The following is a 16,025-nucleotide window of genomic DNA, read 5'->3' as shown; positions in this document are numbered from 1 at the left end:
GAAGTTGGCCAACTGCTGCATAGAATTGGTCATCACAGTCACATTTAAGTCAGTGCAAGAGAAGATAAAAAGCACTTATGGTAGTTGCAAATGTTAACAAGTCCATAGAAAAAGAACAGAGTAAAAGTAGGAATGCTCAAGCAAAACCAAAAAAAGATTACCCTCCAACTGTATAAAATCCACACAACAGTTGTAGTAAAAAGAAATCAGTGGAAAATATTCAACTCAGTCCTAAACACTTGACAGGAAAAAAGGACCAGAATAGACAAACCAATGGCAAACAATTGTAAGAGTCTAAATATAGCACTATATTTTTAAATAGTCCACAAAATATAATGTATGGCATATTCAAATATTGGTTAACCAACTCTGCAGATGCAATTCTAACATCGCTTTAGAAAATGAGAGCAAGATGGAGCAAACTAAAGGAATACTGATATATTGCAACAGTGCACAAGAAAAACATTGTCACCAAGCTATGCTTCAACAACAGCACTCTGTGCTTGCACACTATTATCTATGAAGCAAAACAAATTTCTCTAGCTTTTCAGGGATGTGCCCTGCATAGCATATGTTATGATTGACTATAACACAAGCAGAAAGACATTGCAATGTAGTATGATTTATAGGATGGATTAAGTTTTTTGCTATTTTTTTCTCATCCAGTAGATCGCTAGCAGTTTGTTTATGCAAGTTTGTGGCATCAAAGTGTGAACCTGACTCGATAAGAAAATTCATTATTCCTAGATGGTTGTTCAGTGCAGCAATATGTAAAGGACTGTTGTTATCAGAGTCTCTGACATTTATATTAGCACCACATTCCACCAGGATAGCAGTAACTTGTAGAGAGGGGAATTTACAAACTGGGTAGCGACCCACACATGTAGTATTCTTGTCAACAGCAAGATGAAGTGGACTGAAGTTATTCTTCCCTCTAGGCTGAAGCTTAAGAAACTTATATATAGTCTGTTTTTTAAAATGCTCCTGTTCTGAGGTGCAAGGTACTTTTTCCAACAAGCAAATTAAATGCAAAATGATAGAAAGTGCTTTGTTTAGCTGTATTGGATCAGGAGGACACTGGATTTGTTTCATGGCCCGCTCTATTTCAAGAACACTTTTGCATAGTATACCCATTAGATCATCAAATGTGACAGTAGCTCCTAGCAGGCCTTTTGCCTTGTCCTGCAGCATGAAGGAGAAGAGTTCAGCAAATGATAGCAAACTGCTGGCTGTCATAGGGCTCAGTGGATGTAGATTGCTCTGCTGCATGTCCAAAGCATATTTCCATAAGTTGATGCATCGTTTAAAGTTTCCAGAGTCTGCATAGACAGCACCTCTGTACCTAATGTAGTAGGATGTATCTGGGTGAGAAGGACCAAGAATACGTTCTCTAATTAATAGTGCTTGCATTCTCATCTCATCAGGATCTGCAGTAAGATTTTCTAGCTCTTCTAAGCTGTTTACTTCTTTAGCATAATCATAGGCCATAATTAGCGTTTGTGGTACAGGTCTGTTCAGGATACTAATCCTATCATTGTATCTCATTTCCATAGCTCGTTTCCAGTATTTCAAAGCACCAAGCAGATCTCTCTTTTTGTCCACAAATGTTGCTCCTAGAAGTTCCAGAGCATTTATACATTCTGTCTTACTAGTCTGTTCATGTTGGGTCAGGAAGTCCACAATATTTGTGTGGCCTGTCACACTGGCTGACAGGAGTCATTCCATAGCCATCCTTTTCCATCTTAGCACAATACTTGAGAAGCATCTTCATGATCTCTAAACTTCCAGATTCTGCACAGTCATGTAATGCAGTGTTTCCTAGAAAAAGAAGAAAAAAAATCACATAAATTATAATCAAATTACAGTCCAGATATCATCCCATTAATAGGTTAAAAAAAAAAAAAAAAAAAAAGCTTTGACATCTAGAAACTATGAAAGGCTTAAATGACAAGTTAAAAAAATTCAAGATCTGATTAAAACATCACAGCTGCCACACAGTTATACAAACCAAAATGCTTGACATTATTACCCAAAATAATTAAACAGATTTTAAGGACATGTCTCATTATTCAAAACTTAAACCAGAATTCTCTACCACATGAGAAATTTTGTATCTGCTTTCAAGTATAAAACAGAAACCTAAGCTTGCCAACTTAAGTGGTTATATTTTCCCTTCTTCCCTTATCAAATTTCCTTCACCCCTATCTCTATCCATAATATAAAATAAAAAATAAGATTTGAAAAAAAATTAAAGCTGTGCTAACTCAACACTAGCCTTGCTCACTGCTATACTGTAGCTCTTCTTCTCTCTTTCATCCAAAGCCTTTAATTAAAGTGGTCCAAGGTAATAATTGTACATAGAGGCAAATACAACTCATCACAAAAGGCCCTTCATATCAGCTGGGGCCTCAGAGACTGCCAGAATATTCTGAGGGACCGAGTTATTTTGTCAAGCCTATGTATACACACAGACAAACTATTTCTAGTACTTTATTAGGTTTTTATTCTGAAGTTGCACATAAACCCCACCTCTGCTCAGGATTCCCAAAATTGAAAAAAAACCCGAAGCCCCCAAACCCAAACAGTGCCTTTGACAGTAAAATGGTTTTAAAATCATGGGGATTTAGGGTTAAAAGGAAAAATAAGCTTAGTAGGCCCTGGAAAAATAAACACCCTAAGCACATGGAGAACTCGTACTTGCTAGAACTGCACTGTGTAGCTAGTACATGATAATTGATATAATTGTTAGATGTGATGATTGTTTAGTAATTAAATATAATTACTGTTTAATAGTAAGAATAATCATGAGAAACTGTGGTCAGTGACCTAAGAAAGATCACAAGAAACTCATGTCAATGTACACAATAGAACAACATAAGTTTAATAATTAATATGTGAGTTATGTAATGATAGAATATAAAATACGTTCAACTCAAAAGCCATGTCGGAGTCAGATTTGGGTCTGTACCCCTGATTCCCAGAGCTCTTAATAAAAGCACCTGCATATAATCATATCCCATGATTATGTGTGTTTCTGAACGCTAACACCTTCAACACACAACATGCAGACATTTGTTTTATAAGTCTTATCATTTACAATAAGATTATTTCTTATGAAGAGAACATGCAATATCATGCTAAAGGCATTCAGGTGGCACTCATACTATGTGGTGAAATTTCCAGCAAGCAGTAATGTCAACCAACTGCAAAACATTTGTAGCAAACTAAAAAGAAATCATTGGACACCACAATTAAATGTCAAACTACTATGTTTTAAGTAGGAGAAAGTTTTGCTTAAGACCATACATGAGTAGTTCACTGGGGGAGACAGGAAGATGGACAACGGATAACTCTCTCTGTCCTCCCCAACATAATAAAGCTTCTTGGGGTTTTTATTGCTTTTAAAACTACACAATTTAAACCTAGCTTCTTTTTCATATATACTACAGATTCAGGTGTACCAACTTTTCAGCCTCCCACTACATTAACATGAAAATAATTAACAGCACGCCCATGTAAGAATCCTACCCTCCCACTCCCCAATTAAAATGTCTTATACCACTAGCCTTGCAAATTCTGGTTTACTGGCTATCAGATCATCAGTATCTGTTATATCATCAGCAAGTTTCCACATCCTCAAGTCAGAGAACCCTTTTCCAAGGATTCTGTACATTCATAGTCATCTGATTTGGCTTTTAAAAAAGTTCAGAGAGAAAGTTTCATAAACTTTCTCATTTGCATTTTGGCAGGCTTTTTTCTATGACAACAAGACACTGATTTGCAGTAGCCTTTTCTTTGGATTTTTAGATGTATAAACAGAACTGAAGTAGGTAGAGAAAGAAATCAATAGGGATGAAATCTTCAGCTGATGTTTGGGAAAAGTGCATTTTGTAGGTATACAGTCTCCTAATTTCAACAACTTAGCTTAGACTTGTCTTAGTACATTTTCCTAATGTACTCCCCTCCTCTCCCAGGCTGTTATCTGTAGAATGTGCAGTTTACCTTTTACATTAGAGTGTTTAGCCAGTAAAACTCAATTTGGTCCCTAAAAGGTGCCTGTGATTTGTCTTAAAAGCTAAACAGGGCATCAAAATAAACTGAAAAGCTGAGGAAGACACTCCCCACAAAGCAGCACCCAAAATTATCTGTTAGATCAATACTCATGAAACTAAAATCAGGTCTTAATAGGAAGTGATTTTCAGTCTCAAATACCCTAGGCAATCTTTGTCAACAATGGAGAATTAAATCAGTGACAGGAGCTTGATCAACACACGGGTCTGGCCACACTACAGTTTCTACAGAGACCAACAAATTCTCCAATCACAGGAACAGACATTTTTTTTTCCAAATTTAGGTGCATTAAAAGTTTGGTTTGTCAACTGCAGTTTATTAACTAAAATTACTTTTTAAAAAAATTATGCTAAAACTGTTCATACCTCCAGACTAACAAGCATGAGATCTTTAAATTCCTAAGATTAAGAGAGCAAAAGCAGACAAATGCATATAACTAGCTTGCCAATATACAGACACATTATAAAAGTCATCTCGCTCTGCTGGATGCCTAGTAAAAACTTTTCTATAGCTGTCAACACAGAAACAAATACTGACTGGCTCCTCAGGCCATCTACACTTCTGAAACACTTACTGATAAAGCCAAAACCATATGCATCTGGTTGTGGCTAAGCCACCAGTTACTGTAGCCAGTTTAGGGTATATTCAAGTCCATGCTACCTCACTCACAGCAGAGCTCTGAAACACTAGAAAGGTCTTTTGGAAGCTGCCACTCAAGACATGATCTGGGATGAAAAAGATTCAAAACTACAAGTGTTTTTACCAATACATGACAGAATGTTGTGTTAGCTGGGCAAATTAAACATTTAAATTTAAAAATATTCATATACATATTTTAAGTTGTATTTGAGGTGCCAGTTGATTTTTAAAAAAATACAACCTCACAAAAAAATTTTATTGAAGACCATATTGTACTTGTTAAAAATTATAGTCATCCTTAAGTCACAACTATTTCATCTTTACCTATTATCATTCACAATCTTTTATTTCTACCTTCAAGTCAATATTTTTAAGATATTAAGTCCTAACAAATGCATATTACAGACAAACATCAAAATGCACTAGTACCACCAAAGTTCTTAAAATTATTTAACAACTATTGATATACATATTGCTATATTTGACAATAGGATCAATGGCAACTATTCATAATACACATTGTAGATACATCACCACATACCTATGACATTTATGCTCTTTTATCAGTTACCATAAATGTATGCCATGACACACTAATAGTGCAAAAAGTCATACAAATTAGGCTTAGCCAGTGCCTACATAATTCAAGAACACACCGTCACCCTGATTCTTAAGACTTTCTAAAGCCTTCTGAGTTTACATTCTTTTGGAGAACTTTCCCACACAATTTCTGTAAACAACATATTGTTTACATTCTTTTATGGGGTTGGAGAACACTTGATGTACTAGTGGTTTGTCCAATGTCTTTGGAGAGTTGGCCCATTCACTCTCCAATCCAATGTCACCTTTGGGAAAGTATAAAAGACGGAGTGGGATAATAAACTTTCTTCTTTACCTTGCAAATAGCGGGTGGCTCGCGTCGTGCTTTCACGTGTCCTATAGCGACATCTCGTGACCGCCAACGTGTATTGCAGCTTAGGCTGAAAACACGTGGGACAGCTGACCGGTCAAGAGGGGATGGCGGTTTTGGATCCACTGGACCGCCTCAAGTTCACTGGACCGCTGTCCTGACTAAAGACCGTCCCAAGATGCTGTGTACCCTGTCCATCCCTGGTGCGACGCCGTCAGAGATCCGCATGCGTGGGCTCCTTGACAGTGGCGCTGATGTCATGGTTCTCTGCCTCGCTGCCTGGCCTCCACACTGGCCCCTGGATCCAGCGGAGACGTCTGTTGCGGGCCTGGGAGGAACAGCGCGATGTTATGTGAGCCAGCGGCCCGTGCTGGTCACAAACCCAGAGGGACAGACGGCTTGGATTAGGCCTCATGTTACTTCTTCTCCTGCTAACTTCTGGGGGAGGGATGTTCTGTCTGCGTGGGGGATGCGCATCGGGACGGGTTTTTGATGGGGCCCACTGCAGCGAAGGGCGAGGAGTGTCCTACACCTCCTATATGGTGGCTGGTGGATACACCTGTTTGGGAAAACCAGTGGCCCCTTCCTCAAGATAAACTGACTGCCCTTCGAAATTTGGTGCAGGAACAGTTGGACCAGGGTTGTCTGGAGCCTTCCAAAAGCCCCTGGAACATCCCTGTTTTCTGCATCAAAAAGAAGTCTGGGAAATGGAGGTCGTTACAGGGCCTCCGGAAGGTCAAGGCATGGGAACATTGCAGGTGGGCATGCCATCGCCTACCATGCTTCCTGCAGGCTGGCCGATCTTCATCGTGGATTTGAAGGATTGTTTCTTTACAATTCCTTTGCATCCCAATGACAGACCAAAATTTGCCTTCACGGTGCTGGCGGTTGACAATGATGAGCCCCGCACAGCGATATCAATGGAAAATTCTGCCACAGGGGATGCGTAATTCCCCGGTCATATGCCAATGGTACGTGGCTCGTGCCTCGTCTGGAGTGCGCAAGCAGTTCCCTGATGCACGTCTGTATCATTATATGGACGACATCCTGGTGGCTGCGTCCACTCAGGAGGAGCTGCTGAGGATTCAGCCTCAGTTTCTCGATGCTTTGCATGCTCATGGGCTGCAGGTGGCTCCAGAAAAGGTTCAGCAACAACCTCCTTGGAAGTATTTGGGGGTCAAAATTCTGGAACGGACAATCCGACACCAGGAGGTGCAATTTGTGCATTCGGTGAAAACACTGAATGATGTTCAAAAACTGATGAGTGTCATCACCTGGTTACGTCCATACTTGGGACTAACTGACACACAACTGTCTCCTGTGTATGATTTGTTGAAAGGAGACCCTGATTTAAAATCACCTCACACATTGACCCCTGAGGCACGTCAGGTGCTGGAGGAGGTTCAGCAGGCTGTTTCTGCCCGTCAAGTTTATCGTATTGATCTTTCCGTTGATGTCACTGTGTTTGTTAGCACTCCAGATTCGCATCCCACAGGTATCATTGGTCAATGGAGTGACAAATGGTCTGATCCCTTGCACATTTTGGAATGGGTTTTTCTGCCCCATCCGCCGCAGAAGACGGCAATGACATTGGCTGAGTTGATTGCTCAGTTGATAATCAAATGCCGGCAACAGTGTTTGCAATTGATGGGTGTGGATCCTGCAAAGATCATACTCCCGGTATCCCGGGAGGACTTTGACTGGAGCTTTGCACACTGTGTGTCCATGCAACGTGCTCTGGAAAATTTTTCAGGGCAAATCACTTATCATTTGCCCAGCCACAAGCTACTGCAGGTGGCAAAATCTACGCAGATCTCTTTGCGGCCCAGAAATAGTCAGGAACCCGTGCAAGGACCCACCGTCTTTACTGATGGTTCAGGGAAAACAGGAAAGGCCATTGTTACGTGGAAGGACAGATCTGAGTGGCAGGTTCTGAAAGGTAATCAGGAGGGGTTGGCCCAATTGGTTGAGTTGAGGGCTGCTGTTATGGCATTTGAGAGATTTTCCCAAGAACCTTTCAATTTGGTCATGGATTCTGCCTATGTGGCTGACATCGCACAGCAGCTGGGTCACTCGGTTTTGAAGGAGGTCAGTAACCCTGCCTTGTTTCATTTATTGAAGTCCTTGTGGTGTGCTATTCAGGCCCGGGTTCATCCGTTTTATGTTCTGCATGTGAGAAGTCACACCAATTTACCAGGGTTTGTGGCGGAAGGTAACGTGAGGGCTGACAGATTGGCTAACCCAGCGTGGGTAGCACCTCAGCCTGATACACTCGCGCAGGCCAAGGCATCGCATGGGTTTTTCCATCAGAATGCACATATTCTGCAGAAGCAGTTTTAGCTGATGCCAACAGAGGCTCGTGGCATTGTTGAATCCTGTGACGACTGCCATGCACTTGCTCCACCTCTACCAGCAGGGGTAAACCCTAGAGGCGCTAGGGCCTTGGAGCTTTGGCAGACTGATGTCACCCAGATTGCCGAGTTTGGCTGGCTCAAGTATGTGCATGTCACGGTGGACACGTTCTCCTCTGCAATGTGGGCTTCTGCTCACACTGGAGAAAAGGCTTGTGATGTCATTGCCCACTGGAGGCAGGCCTTTGCTGTTCTGGGCATACCTTCTGCTGTGAAAACCGACAATGGTCATGTAGCAGCAGGTGTGGCAGTTCCTGCAGTTGTGGGGGGTTATCACACAAGTTTGGTATCACCCACTCTCCAACTGGCCAAGCTATTGTAGAATGCGCTCATGATACTCTGAAGCGGGTTTTTCAAAAACAAAAACGGGGAATGCAGGGTGAGACCCCGCACAGTCGGTCAGAGAAAGCATTGTACACCATCAATTATCTTACGGTGCAGCAGAATTCAAATAACCCTGTCATTTTAAATCATCATCTCTCGTTGCAGGCTTCAGACAAGGCACATCAGCCTCGAGCAAAAGTTTGAGTGTGGAATTTAGTCACCAAACAATGGGAAGGTCCCTATGACCTTATCACTTCTGGGCGCGGGTATGCTTGTGTGTCCACAGATACTGGGGTACGCTGGGTACCTTCGAAGTGTGTTTGTCCTGATCTGCAACCACAGAGACAGAACCCGATCAATGGGCAACATGGAAACCGTGACCAAACTGAAAGGCATCAAATCGATGGATCGTCGAGTTATGACTCAGTTGAGGATGATGGCAGGTGATCACTCTGATGATTCCTCCGTGAATGGACACTGAGCCTTTTTCATTTTTTCCTTTTTAAACTGAAAAGTGTGAGATGTCACCCTGATTCTTAAGAGTTTCTAAAGCCTTCTGAGTTTACATTCTTTTGGAGAACTTTCCCACACAATTTCTGTAAACAACATATTTTTTACATTCTTTTATGGGGGTGGAGAACACTTGATGTACTAGTGGTTTGTCCAATGTCTTTGGAGAGGTGGCCCATTCACTCTCCAATCCAATGTCACCTTTGGGAAAGTATAAAAGACAGAGTCAGATAATAAACTTTCTTCTTTACCTTGCAAATAGCAGGTGGCTCGCGTCGTGCTTTCACGTGTCCTATAGCAACACACCAACAGTTTATATGGCATTAATTTACAATGAAGCTATGCATAACATGTGGAAATATTCCTACGTTACCAAGGATTTTCAGTATTGTCTCCATCTGGATCTCCTTTATTAAGACTTGCTTTTTTCTTACTGTCATAGTTATTTACTCAAAGAGTGGTTACTGAAAACATATCAGGAATAGGGTAATTTTTAGCTACTTATAATGTAGTAGGCCTTGGAGATCACAGTTACTTCAAGCCGTGCACAAATTAATAAATAAAAGTGACCACCGCTAATTTTTAGTGGCTGCACTTCAGTTTGACTGGATGCAATGGCAGCAGGAAGGAAATATAAGAATACAAGCTTCAATAAACCAAAAGTGGACATGGGCAGATAGATGGGTATAGAATTGCCAAATTAAACAAACCCCACACCCACACACCCACACAGCCCAACCTTAAGAATTAACAAGAATTCCAGACATCTACATAGTAATCATGAAGTGTTACATTTGAGAGGACATGGCAGTTAGCCTTGATATCTAAATCAAGGTCTATGTTCCACAATTTACCCATTTCAAAAATACTGTATTATCTATAGTGACAGGAATAAACAGTGACTGAACATATCTATGCAATTCTGCAGTTAAGGCAATCCAATTTTTGTAACAATTTCTTTAGTAAAAAAATAAAATCAACATTATATCTACTGCTGTATTAAAGAGAAAATAGTTTCACGTTTCTTCCTAGCCCTACTTTAACAGGGATAATATGAACTTTACACAAATGCTTTGTGTATCACAGAACTAATTCCCCAACTATCCAGTCTTGCAACAAAAAACCCAAACAAACAACTCAAACCAAAACAGACAAAAAAACCCCACAAAAAAAAACCCCAACAGGCAGTTCATCAGGGGAGATGTGTCTAATGAAGTCGTGTCAGAAGCTAATTATTTTCAAAATGGGCTGATAGCTTGTGACATGGGAAGGAAACCAATTTCGCTTGATCTGCAACCAATATTAACTACATCTACTAAAGTTTGCAAAATGCTTAATCAAAATTCTGGTAAGCAAAACTTTTTAAATAAAAATACAATTTTTAAAGTATGATAGCAATGTGGTACCAAACTAAAGATCTCTTACTGAAAATACACACTCAGCTGCTGAACTTTACACACTGGTCAATCCTTCAAATTAAATAATATTTTCTTCATATGTTTAAAAGGAACTGAATGTATATTTTTGCAGCCTCATAGATGAAATTAATCACCTTCAGAAAATGAAATTGTTCATAAAATAATTTATTTGTTTTTTTAAGCAGACCACTTGAAGGAAATAGTTCCTCTGGTAACTTTGACTTTTGAAGAAAAAATTATTGATATGTACATACATACAAACATAGACAATGCAAAAGAAAACTGTTTTACATGTCTATACTCAGTATACTTGACAAGGGAAAATGAAAGGTCTGTCTTTCTTTTAAAAATAAAGTAAAAATTGCAAAGAGCTCTTAACCTCAACAAGTTGTTCTAGGTTCTGTAATAGAATATTTGTTCCCTTGGTCACAAAAGTACTTAATGATAACTCATATTACCAAGATTAATAATACAAAGTGGCAGTAACGTAGAAAATGTTGTAAACCATTGACTTTCAACAGGAACTATTTTTTTGTATCTGAAATATGCTTCCTTGAGCTTCAGGAATAGAAAGTGAATTGCTAAACTTACAGATGCAATTTTTAAATTCAAAAATAGAATGCTCATCTGAAAGCCTAAATGGTAAGAGTAAACAGCTCATTCCCAAACAGATGATTCTGGCACACTGATGTCGTATGCCTTTTTTTTTTTTTTTTTTTTTTTTAAGCTTCCTATGTCCATACAAGTTCAAATCTAAGGAAACAAATTTTATTTAGTGAAAAAGACCCATCTTTCAGTTTATGCACATCATCTCACTTTCAGTGAAGTTGGTTTTACTCTTTAATTGCAGGCTACTTGTACTTCCTTATCTCATGCAATAGCTTACTAGTGCTAATCAACTCTTCCCTACTTTCTTGAATTGCAAACAGCTAGTCAGAATGAGAAATAGCTTAAAACATTAAGTGAATTCCAGAAACATACAATAATTAAAAGGATACTAATGTCTCTTGTAAAAAACTGATGAAGTGAAAATTTCTGCACCTGCATATTCAGTTCAAACATCACATATATGAAATGGTACCACCTAGCATTCCCCTTCAGAGTTTAGCATATTCAACCACTTTGTGAAAGAGATTAATATACAGTAAAAAGTAATAAACATCCTATCAATCACTGCAGGACTTCTGAAAGCAGAACAAAAAAACCCACAAAAAATCTGGGAAAACTTGTCTCAACTGACAATAGAACTAAATAAACATGGCCCTTTCCAAAGTCAAAAGACTCCATCTTTACATCAAGGGTTGAAGCTTTACCTTGAAGAAAGTAATTTAAGTGTAGATCAAAAAGTCCTCATGATGTGTCAGAGAGCTCCAACTGATGACCATAGTAGGTTTATCCTAGGATCACCTATATTTGAAAAAAGACATTTCTGTTTATGTAACTTTTGTGATTAACCTTTGATGGGAAGAGTCGTAGCTTCTACCACTACAACTACTTCTTCCCCTTCAGGGTTCATATGCATTCCTCTGATTCCTAGGCATGGGTTCCAATTACACTGTATCACTGCAGCAGCTATATAAAAAGCCTGTCACAAAGGCTGTTTATCCTGATTCTAAACTTGATGGTTTGAGTTTTGTTTTACATACCTGTGCTGGTTTAAAAACACAGCTGAAAAATTAACCCCCACTTAAACTGCTCTCTTCGTGTCCCTCCCGTTGCCCCCCCTCTGGTTAAAGGGAGACTAAAAGCAGAGATTCCAAGTTAAGAACCATTTACTTGAAAAAAAACCAACAGTAATGAAATAAGAAAAATTAACAGTAACTGTAGCAATGTATTTGCACAGCTTAGGCCACAGTGTGCTCCAGCCAAACCACTTTTAGTTATTCCTATTAGCACCCTCTGGAATTCGTCAAGGTTACTTAGACATAAATTGTGCTAAATTAAGAAAGAAGAGGCTGAGAAACAAAATGTCAAGACCACAAGAACTAGAAAAAGGAAGGCGGTGAAGCACCTGGACTGTAAGCAATCACATATCCTGAAAAGTGTGTACAGAGTGCATGGACAAGATAGAGGCACCAATCAAGAAATGCATGATCGACACGTGCAGTAGTGTTAGAATGCATAAATAGAACATAATGTAAACAATAAAATGGCTTCTGCTTAATCACATTGGTTAGTCCTGATGTCCCGCAAGCTGGTGACCTGATGATGTGATGCTGCGGACCATACCCTTTGGATTCTGAAGGGGTTCTGCTGAGCTGAAAAGAGATACAGGCTCCACAGGCGGTCTCAGACAGTAACAACGCAGTGCTACAGCCCGCCCTGGCTCCGCAACCCGCACTGGAACCAGAGAAAATGGATGTGGATGCACTGCTCCCTCCTCCGGCACCGGAATTACCCACAGGGTATCCTGTGGTGTTTCCTGAGAAATTAACAATAGCATTGGGGGGCGCATATTTTGGTGGGTAGACACTGCAGTGGTTGAAAATCTCGGGCTCCCTCAGGGGGACTCTAGGCAGTTTACCACCCCAGGCATGACGTTGGGGAAAGGGTCTTATGCTAACCCACAAACTCAGGCACGTTTACATACAGCAATTTTGCAACAGTCTCAGAAGCTGGCAGGGGAAGCATTGCATGCTGTCCCAGACATAGGACTTCCACCACCATCCTATTCAACCATTAAGCAAGAGGCAAAAGAGACTTTTATGAGTTTTCTAGATCGCCTTAGAGATGCAATTGATCGAGTTCCGGGAATGTCTTCAGATGTAAAAGCTGCACTGGGGATGCAACTGGCAGTGGATAACGCGAACTCCACCTGAAAGAGGATCTTGCACACCTTGCCTCGAACCGCCACCTTGGTGGACATGATAGAAGCTTGTTCTAGGGTGGGAACTCCAGAGGAAAAAGCCACTTACCTAGCAGAAGCGATGGCAGTTGCCCTTAAACCACTGGAACAGCAAGGAAAAGGTGACACTAGCCTAAAATGTTTCAACTGTGGTAGACCTGGACGCTTTAAAGGCCAGTGCTGAGCGAAATCCGTGAAGAAAAGTAAGTCAACAGCGACATCTACTGGTTTCACAGGAAACTGCAATAGATGTGATAAACTTGGTCATCTGTTGGGGTGTGTTTTAAGTTTCCCCCAGTTATGGTTGCTCCCTGTCATGGTTTGACACTGGCACAATGCCAGTGCCCCTATGAAAATGTAACTTATCCATTGAATGTTGTGAAGTGGAATTTAGAACAGAGCAAAGCAGGCCTAAGCTTAATAACAGAAAAAAAAAAAAAAAAACCAAACTTTATTAAGCTACTATTATAAAAGAAAAAAAAAAGAAAGGAAAAAAGGGGAAAAAAAACCACATAAAGATTAAATTAAAACTTTGCAAAACATTCCTCCTCCTACCACCCAATTCTAACAAACTACAGTGAGACACAATCTGGACCCAAATCAGGTTTCCACCCTCCAGGCAATTAATACTCAGCCCCTTCGAGGGAGGCAGGAGCCTCTCTTGTGACACAGACCCCCTAAGAAAACACAGCTCTACATCCTGTGTTTCCATGTTACACATGGCACTGCCCGGAGAAAAGTTTGCCATAGTGACCCTCTCCTTTCTATGTACAGTGCTCTCACCACTAATGCATGGATGGACAGACTGCTTTTAGGATTTTTCTTTTCAAGGATGCCTTGCCAAGAGGGGACAAAAATAACAGTTTAGTTTTTTATTTTTTGGGACCACAGTCCCCCCCATTTTCCCATTTCCCCTGGGGCCGAGGGTCTAAGAACAGAGATCTTCTCTTTTCTTTCTTTTGAGGACAGGGAGCGCCACCACAAACCCCCTAACTTTTTTCTCTGTTCACTTCACTTCTGTCTTTTCTCAGCTGAAGCAGGTCTCTTAACTCACTAGCATCCTCCCAAAATATAGTCTCTCTTGGAAGAGAAGATTAGTTCAGGTTGTGGCTAATACGGAAAAGTCTAACTAAAAGCCACTCCTTGTCCCCCTCCCATCTAGAATTCCTCCTTCTAACATCCCAGGGTTTAAAGTGTCCCTCTTCCTCTCTTTTAAACCGAGGAGGAGAAAGGAAAATTTACAAAGCTTTCATTTCTTAAGGAAGGGTTAAAAGTCTGAACTCCCCAGGGATGGCTCGATGCCCAGACTCCAGCAACTCCCACAGCAGCTGGGCACCTTGCAGCCCCCCCACTTTTTTCCTTCCCCGCAGTGTATTGCTGACAAAAACTGCTGCTGTGTCTCTCTCTCTCTCTCGAGAAACTTTAGGGGGGTGGAACGGAAACATCTTAGATTTCTTCTACCCTTCCATCTGCAGGGGCCAGCCCAGTTCCAATCTTTCCACCCTTGAGCCTAGCTTTATCAGCCCATGGGCCTTCCCCTCCCCCACCCAGCCACGAGCCGGGCAGGGGAGGTTTGCAGTCTCCGCTGACCAGAACTAAAGACTGAGTTCTCTTGAGAATTCTGCTTTTAACCCCTCTGTGTTCTCAGAGGCGTGTCCACCTTCAATCGGTCAATATCCAAATTGACCTCTTCCTTCCGGAAAAAATTCTCTTTCCGTGTCAAACCACGACACTCCCTCTCCCCCTCTTTTCGTAAAATGGTCCAGCCTTCCTTCTCCTCCCCCCTCCGTCTGCCCGTCATTCCTCCCTCCACCCAGTTCATTGTATTCCTGCTGAGTTATCCCCCCCAACCCCATCCCGGAGCCTGTGTGTCTCTCAGAGACCTCTCCCTTCCACCTAGAAAGTTCCATCCAGGGCCTTGAGTGATAAACTGGTCTCCAGGGTCCCCTCCCTCCCTCCTACCTCATTGGAAGCTCCCCCTGCGTGTCACCCCTGTTACCACCCCCAGTTGTTATCCCATTGGTTGGCTGCTGTTTCCTCCCCTTGTTACCACCCCCCTTTAACAAGCAGGGCACACGGTGCCCATCGCCTTTTGGAGCTTATCTTCCTTCGAGCCAATAAACTCGGAACACAGATACCCTCAGAAGGACGGCTCCTTACTTTTGTAAGCGTCGCTCTGTGTCTCTTCCAGTCTGGTGGCTTTGTTTCCCACTGGCCATACCTTGTGCCCCCAGCGGCACATGAGAGTGGCCTTTGCTGCCACAGTGCTAAAGGTACTGCGCTAGCCGAGACTTGGTAAGCTAGCAACAGCCCTGGTGGCTCCGCAGTAGAATTCCCGCCTGCCACATGGGCACTAGTGCTAGCTGAGACTTGGGAAGGCACAGTGATAGTCATCAAACCAGAATTTCAGTTGAAATGCAAGAAAGATGGAACACCGTAGGGAAACGGGAAACAGAGCATGAAGAGGGGATGTGCAATGACACAAATGCTCCCCCACAGCCAGGCGCCTGCCTGGACATCCTCCACTCAGCAACAGCAGGGACTGCAGGAGTGGACTTGGATACAGGAATAGAAGCAACCCTGGAAAACACTGATGCACAGGTCATCTCATCAACAGCAAACGGACCCTTAGGGCATGGACTTAGTGCCCTGCTGATAGGGAGATCATCCACATCAAAGCAAGGCATTTTTGTTTTGCCTGGACTAACTGATGCAGATTATTTAGGCAATATTGGGATAATGGTGCAAACGTTGAGGCCACCCATCCACATTCCAAAAGGCACAGCACTGGCACAGTTAGTTCCCTTTAAGGCCAAGGTTCCTAGACAAGGGATCATGCTGAGGGAGAATGCAGGTTTTGGGTCAACAGAAACACCTCAGGTCATGCTTACATTACC

At 41.6% G+C, this 16,025-nt stretch overlaps 1 protein-coding gene across 1 annotated transcript in view; it reads right to left on the bottom strand.

Moving 5' to 3' along the window:
* Window positions 1-513: 513 nt before the first annotated feature.
* The window catches only part of LOC146763052 (protein fem-1 homolog C-like), a 29,531-nt gene continuing 14,019 nt past the window's right edge, over window positions 514-16,025 (bottom strand). The window contains 2 exon segments of the mRNA XM_085571132.1: window positions 514-1,711; window positions 1,713-1,818. Coding sequence (XP_085427258.1) covers window positions 514-1,711; window positions 1,713-1,818 — 1,304 coding nt within the window.

The sequence above is a fragment of the Lonchura striata genome, chromosome W, assembly GCF_050655825.1.
Source record: "Lonchura striata isolate lonStrDom1 chromosome W, ASM5065582v1, whole genome shotgun sequence".
Classification (NCBI taxonomy): domain Eukaryota; kingdom Metazoa; phylum Chordata; class Aves; order Passeriformes; family Estrildidae; genus Lonchura; species Lonchura striata.
Note: the sequence above shows the minus strand (reverse complement) of the source record. Positions and strands in the feature narration are given on the sequence as shown.